The following is a 12,674-nucleotide window of genomic DNA, read 5'->3' on the forward strand; positions in this document are numbered from 1 at the left end:
GGGCTGCTACGGGGAGCATTATGCTGTGTGCGGGCAGCTATGGGGAGCATTATTCTCTGTGGGGACAGCTATGGGGGGCATTATACTGTGTGGGGGAAGCTATCGGGGGCATTATACTGTATGGGGAAGCTATAGGGGGCATTATACTGTGCGGGGGCAGCTATGGGGAGCATTATAGTGTGGGGGCAGCTATGGGGGCATTATACTGTGGGGGCAGCTATGGGGGCATTATACTGTGGGGGCAGCTATGGGGGCATTATGGGAGGGAGGGAGGCATTATACTGTGTATGGGACTTAGGGGGGCATTATACTGTGTATGGGAGGGAGGGGGGCATTATACTGTGTATGGGAGGGAGGGGGCATTATACTGTGGGGGCAGCTATGGGGAGCATTATGCTGTGTGCGGGCAGCTATCGGGAGCATTATGCTGTGTGGGGGCAGCTATGGGGGGGCATTATACTGTGTGGGGGAAGCTATGGGGGGCATTATACTGTATGGGGAAGCTATGGGGGGCATTATACTGTGTGGGGGCAGCTATGGGGGGCATTATTCTGTGGGGGCAGCTATGGGGGGCATTATACTGTGGGGGCAGCTATGGGGGCATTATACTGTATTGGGGGAGCTATGGGGGTCATTATACTGTGTGGGGCAGCAATGAGGGACATTATACTGTGGGGGCAGCTATGAGGGGCATTATACTGTGGGAGGAGCTGATATGGGGGGCATTATACTGTGTGGGGGAAGCTATGGGGGGCATTATACTGTGCGGGCAGCTAAGAGGGGCATTATACTGTGGGAGGAGCTGATATTGGGGCATTATATTGTGTGGGGGCAGCTATGGGGGCATTATACTGTGTGGGGCATCTATGGGGAGCAATGTATTGTGTGGGGGCAGCTATAAGCAGCATTATACTATGTGGGGGCAGCTATCGGGGGCATTATTTGGTGTGGGGGCAGCTATATATTTGCATTTATATATATTAACAAACCACTGCATTCCTTTTGCTAGGAAACCCGCGTAACAGGTTTTCTATACTAGTATGTACCATATTTTTCGGACTATAAGACGCACCTGACCATAAGACGCACCCAGGTTTTAGACAACAGAAAATAGGAAAAAAAATGATTTGTTAAATAATAATTTATTCTGTTTCACCACATTCTGAGAGCCAAAACTTTTTTTATATGTTTTTTTATCAATTGAGCGGTGTGAGGGCTTCTTTTGTTGCGGGACGAAATTATTTTATTTTTTAGATTGTGCTTAGGGAAAAATGGGAAAAGGTTTTTTTTTTTTACACTCCTAAAAATGTATCTAACATTTTTTTTTTTTTTACACATTTTATTAGTTCACCTAGGGGACTTGAACCAGCGGCCACTTGGTTACATGTGGAGTTACTGAAACAGCGTAACTACAATGTTTCCCTAACTCCCATAGTAGTGAATTACACTTACGGAAGCAGTGTAGCATGCGAGCTACGCTATTTCCGTAACTACTGTTCAGTCCTATGGGAGTTACAGAAACACCGCAGCTCAGCGAGTTACGCTGTTTCAGTAACTCCACATGTAATCAAGTGGCCGGGAGAGCACAGAAAGCTAGAAAATGGGGTTTAGGGGGCCCTGTTCTACAGATAGGTGCGGGTCCCAGAGCTGGGACCTGCATCTATCTGACATTTATGAAATATCCTGTGGATATGTCATAAATGTCCTTCATAGAAAAACCCCTATAAATGCAGCGGTCGCTATTGACCACGACATTGAACTAGTTAAAAGGGTTTGCCATAAAACACATGTATCCCCTATCCACAGAATAGGGTCTACATGTGAGATCGCTGTGGGTCCGACCGCTGGGACCCCCAGCGATAAGGAGAACAGGGGACCGAAAGTCACCCAGAGCGCTACATGAGAAGCCTGGACTTCCGGGTTCTGTGTCCGGCTTATTTGTTCCGCAGCTCCATAGAGATCAATGGAGAGCCACTCGCACATGCGCAGAAGAATCCCATTGATCTCTATGAAGCTGCCAGACACAGAACGCGGAAGTCACAGCTTCTCATGCAGCGGTCTTGTTAACTTTCGTTCCCCGTTCTCCTTATCGATCACACATGTATCCCCTATCCTGTGGATAGGGGATACATGTGTTTTATGGCACAAGCCCTTTAAACTGCCACGAACAGCAAAATTGCTGTTCCTGGCCGTTATAGTAGCATGTCAGAAGCTGACACCTGCAGTGTATGGAGCGGGCTCAGCGCGTGAGCCCGCTCCATACATCACCCCCCTCGAGCTCCATGATGTGCCGGCACGTCATAGGTCGGGAAGGAGCGGTCAAGACGCCCGGCGATGCCGTTGACTGCGGACTGTAAGACGCAGGGACTTTCTAGCAATATTTATTCTTGCTAAAAACTGCGTCTTATAGTTCGAAAAATACGGTATATAGTTTTTTTTATGTTTTGCTGCGTTTGCACAAAAAAATAACTTGTTTATAATTAATTTTCTGTGTCACCATATTCTGAGAGCCATAACTTTTTATTTTTCAGTCAAAAAGGCAGTGTAAGGCTTGTTTTTTGCGGAACGGGTTGTAGTTTTTATTATTACTATTTTGGTTTACATGCGACTTTTTAATCACTTTTTATTCTTTCTTTTGGGAGGGGTGGTGACCAAAAAATAGTGATTCTGGCATTGTTTTTCGCTTAGTTTTTTTTGCGGTGTTCACAGTGCGGGAAAAATAACATTATAATTTTATAGAGACTTATTATAGGAAAAAAAAATCTTTTATTTTTACACTTTTGTAAAACATTTTTATTAACTTTTTTTTATTTATTTTTTTAACTTTTTAGACTTTGTCTTTTGACCTGCAGCACTGATCGCTGCTAGAATACATTACACTACCTAGTAGTGTAATGTATTCCAACTGTCAGTGTGACGTCACAGTCACTCTGACAGTAAGTCTACGAGGACCAGCCAGAGCCGTTGTCTGGCCACCGGATGCCTTCCTTCACAAGCATCAGCAACCCCCACAATTGCATGGGGGCTGCTGATGTGCTACAAACCCCCTAAATGTGGCGATCGCAATCGAGCGCCGCATTTAAGGAGTTAAATGCTGAAATCAGCGGAAATGAGAAAAACTGCGATCGGCCATTTTTTCTTGCTCTGACGTTCACCGTATTGGATAAATATTTTTATATTTTTATAGCTCGGCCATTTTTGGACACGGGGATACCTAATGTGTTTATGTTTATATTCGTTTTTATTTTTATATGTGATCTAGGGAAAGGGGGGGTAATTTGAATTTTTATAATTTTTTATTTTTCAAAAAGCTTTTTTACATTTTTTTCACTTTTATTTAGCCCCCCTAGGGGGCGTGAACCTGCGATCATTCGATCGCTTATGCCATAGACTGCAATATCACAATATTGCAGTCTATGGCAAAATTAGTGCATTGCTATTGAGACCTGACGTAAATAGGCATATTAGTGATGGGAAAGGGTTAATCACTTTGGACATTCCCTTTTTGTTTTAGCTGATCACAGGCGGTCTGAATGCTGATACCCGAGCAATCAGCCGTAATATGCAAAAGAACTCAGGAGCAAGTGTTCAACTCCATTGCAGCACCGCAACAAGTGAAATGAAGTATTACACAGTTCCCATTAAAACCAATAGGCGTGTAATGCACGGATGTCCCGGGTCCTCAGGAGTGTGAGACACTCTGTGTAGCCACTCTTTACTCTGGATATTAGATGAGGGTGCTGATCAGGTGCCTCACCCCTTACCCCATTAAAATAGAATTCTCTTATAGGACATTGAAAAAAAAAATTCTTAACCAGACAACACTTTTTTTGCCTTTTTTCATTCTGAATGAAAGTATAATCCCTGTTTCCCTCTGGTAAAATGAAATTATTATTCATTAGAATAAGAACCATCTATTTTATTGAACAATAACTCGTTTATTTCTTTACTACGCATGATATATTTTATCTACTTTAAATACTGGAAACTGCCTTTTAGAATAATTGTGAGATAACATGCAACTACTGGCCTAAAATATCTCTCAATATGATCTTCCAACAGAGAAAAAAGGGAATGATGGATCACGATGATTTCAGGGCTTGTCTCATTTCAATGGGTTATGATCTGGTAGGTAATGTGTATTTATTAATTTGGAAATATATAAATGCTTAAAATGGCAATTCACCTACACAGTAGATTTTTAGCCAGAATGGTATCACACAAAAAATTCACAATGTACATATTACTTGCTGTAAAATTGCATTTTAGTTTACTGCCATTACAAATAGTCCATATATAGTTAGTTTTCACCAAAAACACAGGATCTCCTCTAACGCGCTCAAATGTATAAATGTGGTACCAAAAAAGGGTTCCTCCTTAAAGGGGTATTCCCAACTTAGACATTTATGGCATATCTACAGAATCTGCCATAAATGTTTCATAGATCTGGGTCTTAGCTCTATGACCCAAACCTTAATGCAGAACAGGGCTCACCTGACTCCCATTTCGCCTGGTGTGGTGGCCGTAAATTGGCGATTCCAGATGGAAACTAGTTGAGAGGGGGCAGGGCCGGCCTTAGGGTAGATGGCGCCCCGTGAGAAATTATCTTTCGGCGCCCCAACCCATCATAAAAAAATTCCCCATAAAAATAGTATAATGCCCCCCATAGTGCCCCCACACAGTGTAATGCCCCTTTAGTGCCCCCCATACAGTATAATAATATTAAATAATATATTATAACCCCTTCAAGCACACAGTATTTTGTCCTCTAATTGTGCCTACACAGTATTATGCCACCTAAGTGCCACACACAGTATATTGCCCCCTGTAGGACACCTACACAGTATAATGTCCGCTTAGTGAAGCCCACACAGTTTAATGACCCCTCCCCTAGCTGCCACACACAGCACCCCCTTGTAGATAGTGCCCCCTGTAGATTGCGCCATACAGCCTTTCTGTAGACAGTGCCATTATATGTAAATCGTGCCATCAGCCCCTTGTAGACAGTGCCTCCAAACAAAAAAAATTATACCACCTAGGCCCCATTCCCACGACAAACTGAGCTGCTCCACGACGTGATCCTTGTGTAGGGCGGCGTGATCCAGTAGCCTAGTTAGGAGTTTCCCAACCTTTTCGGACTCAAAGCACCACTGGAAAAATAAAATTTCCTCAGGGCACCCCTACCAAAAATTGTTTAGAGAAAGACAGAAAATGGCTAAAAACAAGCACTACACTCGTAGGGTATGTTCACACAGCGTTTTTTGTGAGGCAAAAATTTCTGCCTCAAAATTCCATCTGGAATTTTGAAGCAGATTTTGAATTGACAGCGTTGTTTGACATTTTTTGTTGTGGTTTTTTTTAAGCCGTTAAAGCTAATGCAAATGATGCAGGCAAAAAAGTACTCCAAACGAGCGCCGCAGGTATTTTCTGCCTCAAACTAATTTCAATTGGAGGTCGGAGGGGGAAACCACTTGAAGACTATCAGCCCGCCACTCACAGCAAAATGACCATCAGTCCCCACTCACAGTAAAATGACCATCAGCCCCCACTCACAATAAAATTACCATCAGCCCGCCACTCACAGCAAAATGACCATCAGTCCCCACTCACAGTAAAATGACCATCAACCCCCACTCACAATAAAATTACCATCAGCCCCCGACTCACAGTAAAATGACAATCAGTCCAGCACTCACAGTAAAATGACCATCAGTCCCCCACTCCCAGTAAAATGACCATCAGTCCCCCACTCCCAGTAAAATGACCATCAGCCCGCCACTCACAGATTCCCCCTGTAGATAGTGCCACACAGCCCCCTGTAGATAGTGCCACCCAGCCCTTTGTAGGTAGTGCCACACAGCCCCTTGTAGGTAGTGCCACACAGCCCCCTTGTAGGTAGGGCCACACAGCCTCCTTGTAAGTAGTGCCACACAGTCCCCTTGTAGGTAGTGCCACACAGCCCCTTGTAGGTAGTGCCACACAGCCCCTTGTAGGTAGTGCCACAGCCCCCTGTAGGTAGTGCCACACAGCCCCCTAGGTAGTGCCACACAGCACCCTGTAGGTACTACCACACAGCCCCCTTGTAGGTAGTGCCACACAGCCCCCTGGTAGGTAGTGCCACACAGCTCCCTGGTAGGTAGTGTCACACAGCTCCCTGGTAGGTAGTGCCACACAGCCCCTTTGTAGGTAGTGCCACACAGCCGCCTTGTAGGTAGTGCCAAACAGCCCCCTTGTAGGTAGTGCCACACAGCCCACAGCCCCCTTTTAGATTGCACCCCCTCTTCCTGTAGGTAGCGCCACTGTTGCTCCCTGAAGGAGCGGAATCCTCCTGTGGCCGGGGATTCCACTCCTGAACCCCTCCGCTTGATGTCTCTGTCCATATATGGACAGTGACATCAGGGGCAACTCCTGAAGCGGAATCCCCATCCACAGCGTTGCCGACGCTGTGACTGGGTATTCCACTCCGGAATTGGACAGTGGACATTTATGGACAGTGACGTCAAGGGCTTCTCTTGGAGTAGAATCCCCGGTCACAAAGTGGATGGGGATTCTGCTTCAGAATTTGCCCCTGATGTCACTGTCCATATATGGACCGAGACATCAAACGCTCCGTCCAGGAGCGGAATCCCCGGCCACATGAGGATTCTGCTCCTGCAGGGAGCTACAGTGGCGCTAGTAGATAGGAGAGCAAGGAGATGCCTCCCTGCTCTGCTACAGTGGCATCACTACCGCTGTAGCAGCCACAGTGGCTGCTAGCGGCGCCGCCGGCCATGGGTGGCCCGTTCCGACCTCATGCCCGGTGTTGCCGTTAGCAGATGTTATGACTGTTACATCGGTAGCGGCGCCACAGAGTGAAGAGGTGCCCGGGGCGGAAAGGCAGCTGCTGAGTCGCCGGGCCTGGGCGCTTCTGAGACAAGCAGGGGAAGGGTGCCAGCGCAGCGCCCCCTTCCAGCTGCTGGAGTGATGCGCGTTGTGCAATGGCACAGGTAGCACACCTATAAGGCCGGCCTTGAGAGGGGGCTGAGCATGCACGCGGCTCTCTCCATTCTGTTGTATGCCATTCTCTGTAAAATATGCCGCACAAACATTTTGGTTCCTCGCTTTTCCAGCACACTCGCCACCTATTCCTCATCTTTACATAAACTCCCCATCCATAGTACTCCAGGTGTAATATTGTGAACCAGATGGTAAAAATGCCCACTTTTGATGCCAGACAAAGTATTAGTCCCCTCTATTTAGTGACCCATACAGTAATAGTGCCCTCCGATTGTAATAGTACCCTCTTTGTGCCCCCACACAGTAATATTACCCTCTTTGTGCCCCCACACACTGATAGTCCCCTATTGTGCCCCCATACAATGACTCCTTTGTACCCACACATAGCAATATTGCCCCTTTTGTACCCCTTAGAGAGTAACAATGCTTCCTTTGTGCTCACACAGTAATATTGTCCCCTTGGTATATCCACACAGTAATAGTGACCCTTGGTGCCCCAACACAGTTATAGTGCTCTTTTGGTGCACCAACACAGTAATAGTACCCTCTTTTTGCACCCAAACAGTAATAGTATTCCCTGTCTGCCCCCACAGTAATAGTGCCCCCACAACGTAATATTGTTCCTGTGTGCCCCAATACAATAGTAATATTCCCCTTTTCTGCCCCACAAAGAACTAGTCCTCTTGAGCCCAACATAAAGCAGCAGGATCCTTCTGCTACTGTCTGCAGCCTGGTGTTGGCAGCTGTATGCAGTGACGTCCTGACTGTGAGCACAAGTTTTCACAAAACGGGACCACTAGTGGCTCAACTAGAATTCTAATCCCCTAACAAAGTCAATGTATAACAAAAACAAAAAAACAGAAAAATGTAGCAACACATGATCTTCCGGGTTCATGACAAAAAAATGCATTGTAAGTGACTTTTACAAAGAAAATTCAGAGTGGTGGATGGGGAATGTAGCTCTGCAAGGTATTTTGAGAGATACACCGCGTTCCAAATTATTATGCAAATTAAGCTTCAAGCCATCAACGGTTGGAGTATAATGCAAATTTTATTGAACAAATCTCCCAATGATAACAGATTTTTTTTTAGAAGTAAAAAACTCAAAATGCACTGTTTCAAATTATTATACACAACAGAGATCAAAACATTTTAAAGGTTGTAAAGAGAACTAAAATGGTAATTTGTTGAATTTGCAGCATCAGGAGGTCATATTTACAGAAATCAAAAGCTCTTTCAATCAAAAAAAACTTAGAAGGCCAAGTTACATGTTAACATAGGACCCCTTCTTTGATATCACCTTCACAATTCTTGCATCCATTGAGTATTTGGACAGTTTCTGCTTCAATATCTTTGCAGGATGTCAGAATAGCCTCCCAGAGCTTCTGTTTTGATGTGAACTGCCTCCCACCCTCATAGATATTTTGTTTGAGGATGCTCCAAAGGTTCACAATAGGGTTGAGGTCAGGGGAACATGGGGGCCACACCATGAGTTTCTCTCCTTTTATGCCCATAGCAGCCAATGACATAGAGGTATTCTTTGCATCATGAGATGGTGCATTGTCATGCATGAAGATAATTTTGCTACGGAAGACACGGTTCTTCTTTTTGTACCACGGAAGAAAGTGGTCAGTCATAAACTCTACGTACTTTGCAGAGGTCATTTTCACACCGTCAGGGACCCTAAAGGGGCCTACCAGCTCTCTCCCCATGATTCCAGCCCAAAACATGACTCTGCCACCTCCTTGCTGACGTCTCAGCCTTGTTGGGACATGGTGGCCATTCAGCAACCATCCACTACTCCATCCATCTGGACCATCCAGGGTTGCACGACACTCATCAGTAAACAACACGGTTTGAAAATTAGTCTTCATGTATTTCTGAGCCCACTGCAACTGTTTCTGCTTGTGAGCATTGTTTAGGGGTGGCCGAATAATAGCTTTATGCACACTTGCAAACCTCTGGAGGATCCTACACCTTGAGGTTCGTGGGACTCCAGAGGCACCAGCGGCTTCAAATACCTGTTTGCTGCTTTGCAATGGCATTTTAGCAGCTGCTCTCCTAATCCTATGAATTTGTCTGGCAGAAACCTTCCTCATTATGCCTCTATCTGAACGAACCCATCTGTGCTCTGAATCAGCCACAAATCTTTTCACAGTACGATGATCACGCTTAAGTTTTCTTGAAATATCCAATGTTTTCATACCTTGTCCAAGGTATTGCACTATTTCACGCTTTTCGGCAGCAGAGAGATCCTTTTTCTTTCCCATATTCCTTGAAACATGTGGCCTGCTTAATAATGTGGAACGTCTTTCTTAAGTAGTTTTCCTTTGATTGGGCACACCTGGCAAACTAATTATCACAGGTGTCTGATATTGATTACAATGATCCAAAGAGCCCTAAGACACAATACCATCCATGAGTTTAATTGAAAAATTAATAATTAAATGTTTATGACACTTAAATCCAATGTGCATAATAATTTGGAACACGGTGTAGATGACAAACCCTATGGTCCTTATGATGGCAGCCATAATTGGGGGTTATCTGGATAATATAACCAAATATAAATGAATGTGAAACAAATGCAATATTATCCTACATAGTCTCTGTGTCTGATGACCGTTATCTTAATAAAGTCATAGCAGGTAATATTTTGTCATCTGTGATTGCTTTCAGGGAGAAGCAGAGTTTGCGCGGATTATGGTCCTTGTTGATCCCAATAATTCAGGAACAGTGTCGTTCCAGTCATTTATTGACTTCATGACAAGGGAGACAGCTGAAACTGATTCATCAGAGCAAGTTGTTGCTGCATTCAGAATCCTGGCTGCTGATAAGGTTAGTACTTTTAATATAGTTTTTTACTTTTTTTGTCTGATAAGTGTGTTAAATACAGGGCTGCCCTTAAAGGGAATGTGTCGCTAGAATTGTTTTTTTTTATTTTTTTTTCGGTTAAACAGTTAGTATATAAATGATTACACATTGTTTTAATTTTTTTTAATTTTTTCACAAGTCAGGAAATATTATAAATTAGATTCTAATTTATAACATTTCCATGTGCTGGTCACTAGAGGGAGCAATTCCCAAAATTGCAGCATTGGCAATGTGGTAAAGCAACCTCATTGCTTTATTCTGCAAATTTGGGGTAGACACACTCGCTCTAGTGTCCTCACACAATCCCCCCTCCTTTATCCTGGCTAGTTCCAGGAGAAAGGAGGGGGTTGAATGTTCAAACCTCCTACACTGTGTGCCCCCATTTTCTGAGCGAATGCAGAGTGTAGGAGGATTAGATACAGGGGTAATCAGACAGTATAACACTAACATACACACACATCACATACACAAACATAACCTACCTGCTCCTGCCGCCGCCTCCGCTCCTAGTCCTTGCGTCTGCGCTGCCATGAACATATGGCCGGAAGCCGCGACCGGAAGTCGTCATCTTACTGTCCGGCTGCGGCTTCCGGTCCACATGAAAATGGCGCCAGATGTTGCTCTACCAAAGTTCCCAAACGGACGGCGTACGCTATAGTGAATGGAACGGCTCCGGTTCGCATTCTCTATGGGGATGTATGTGCCGTATTCCATCTCTGTATGTGTCGTAAATATTTTTTATTTTTTCGTGACACCTTCCCTTTAAGGGTGTCCGGCCTGTGTAGTCAAACAAGATGAATAAGACACCCCGGCTAAAGAGGACGCCACAAATGGCCTGCACCTCAGTCTTGAGACCACCACAAATCTTATATTATTATATAGCAATAGTATTTTGACATACCACTTTTATTAGATTTTATGTACAGAGCTTTTATTTGGTTGTATGGTATTATTTGAGCACTGTATGGTCTCAAAATATACTTATATCATATCCTATCTACAAATTCGCATTGCAGTACTTTTCTCTTTATTCCGGTGGCTTATAACATAGTAATGATTTCTGTAGTTGTTACACAGCTAACCTTCAAGGTTCAGCAATCGCTAATAAAATTAGTAGCCACTGTTCACTAAGGTTAGCCACCCATGGCAGCCCATAGTAAGTAACAATTGCTTTGAGAATGGGAAGGATGGTTTTACTACTCAGGGCTGATAGACATCCCCACTTTTATGGCCAGGCTATAAATGTATTTGTTATCGTAATCCATCATTTCTCTCTTTGTTCTCTACAGCCTTACATATTAGTTGAAGAACTACGTAGAGAGCTTCCTCCAGAACAAGCCCAGTACTGTATTTCCAAGATGCCTCCATATGCTGGCCGTGGTGCTGTCCCTGGTGCTCTGGATTATTCCTGCTTCTCAACTGCTTTGTACGGAGAAAGTGACCTGTAACTGCTTTCCTCTAGTATGCTAAGTTCCAACCCTAAAATGTTGTTCTTGCTGGCTTTGAATAAGCTTAAGGCCTTATTCACACGAGCGTATCCGAATTGCTTCCGCAAAAAACAGGCCATTTTTTATATATATGACTGTCCGTGTTGCGTTAGTGTGGTCTCCGTGTGGCATCCGTTTTTCTCATCCGTTTTTTGTCCTCTGTAAGCACTTCCTAGTTTCACTTTTTTTTTCCTCTGCATTTCTTAATAAACTGATGCGTTAAAAACGGATAGCACACGGATGTCTTCTGTGTTCTGTCCATGTTTTTCACGCACTCACAGACTTCAAGGAGGGTGTCTGATCCACAAAAACCAGGCAAAACTAAGACATGCAGTGAGTTTCACGCAATGGACGCACGCTCTGTGAAAAAAACACAGATGTGTGAATAGCCCCATTGAATTGAATTGGTCAGTGTGCTGTCAGTTATTTAAACGGACAGCACACGGAAAAACATGGGAAACGTGAAACATGAATTAAAAGTATATGTGCTTAAAGTGCAGTGTCACATTACATAACATTTTTCTTTTTTTTTTGACAAGACATATGAAAATCTGTGAATATGTGTTTCCTTTCTGTGGGAAACTGTTTTGGGTATTGCCTTACATACAGGGTTGCTTTGTCACTGAGGCCAGTTTCACATGAATATAATAATACCTACTGGATTTTAGGGTCTATATTACAGCTGCAACACCCAGACCTTGGATCTACTGATCACTATAGTAGAATTAGTAGAATTGCAGGGGACCGGGTGTTGCGTCCATAATACAGAGGGCCGTGTGAAACCAGCCTTCAATTTGGTAGAACTACTTAAAGGGCTTGTGCAGCCACATTTATTTCTTTGCAGAGAACTTATACTACTATAAAATAACACAAGAAGTAATACCCACCTAACCAATTCCCAGCCGCTCCCATGCTAACGCGTTCCAGGTCCCTCGCCAGTCTCTATTTTTCAATTTCCATCGATGATGTTTCGACACGACATGTGACTTTTGCAGCTAATCACTGGCTGTAGCGTTGACGTCTCAACACCACTAAGGTCACAGCTGTGGTCATTGATTGGCTGCAGCAGTCACATGTCGTGTTGATATGTCATCGCTGGAGCATGAAGAACAGAAACTGGCAGGGAACTCGGTAAGCGTTGGCATAGGAGTGGCAGGGGATTGGTATGGTGAGTATTACTTATTTGATAGCATTGTAAACTGTTTGTAAAATGTATGTGGCTGAACAACCCCTTTAATATACATTAACTTATTTTTAAAGGACTTTCATCTTGTTCACAGAATCTACAGTCCATATTATAATAGGACTAATCTGAAG

At 44.1% G+C, this 12,674-nt stretch overlaps 1 protein-coding gene across 2 annotated transcripts in view; it reads left to right on the forward strand.

The window, feature by feature from the left end:
- The window catches only part of ACTN2 (actinin alpha 2), a 105,716-nt gene extending 93,262 nt beyond the window's left edge, over window positions 1-12,454 (forward strand). For both annotated transcript variants that reach the window (XM_075862759.1, XM_075862758.1), the window contains 3 exons: window positions 4,063-4,128; window positions 9,676-9,834; window positions 11,160-12,454. In XM_075862759.1, the coding sequence (XP_075718874.1) occupies window positions 4,063-4,128; window positions 9,676-9,834; window positions 11,160-11,318 (384 nt within the window). In that variant the 3' untranslated portion in view covers window positions 11,319-12,454. The remainder of the gene's footprint in view (window positions 1-4,062; window positions 4,129-9,675; window positions 9,835-11,159) is intronic.
- The last annotated feature ends 220 nt before the right edge of the window (window positions 12,455-12,674 follow it).

The sequence above is a fragment of the Rhinoderma darwinii genome, chromosome 4 (genome assembly GCF_050947455.1).
Source record: "Rhinoderma darwinii isolate aRhiDar2 chromosome 4, aRhiDar2.hap1, whole genome shotgun sequence".
Classification (NCBI taxonomy): Eukaryota; Metazoa; Chordata; class Amphibia; order Anura; family Rhinodermatidae; genus Rhinoderma; species Rhinoderma darwinii.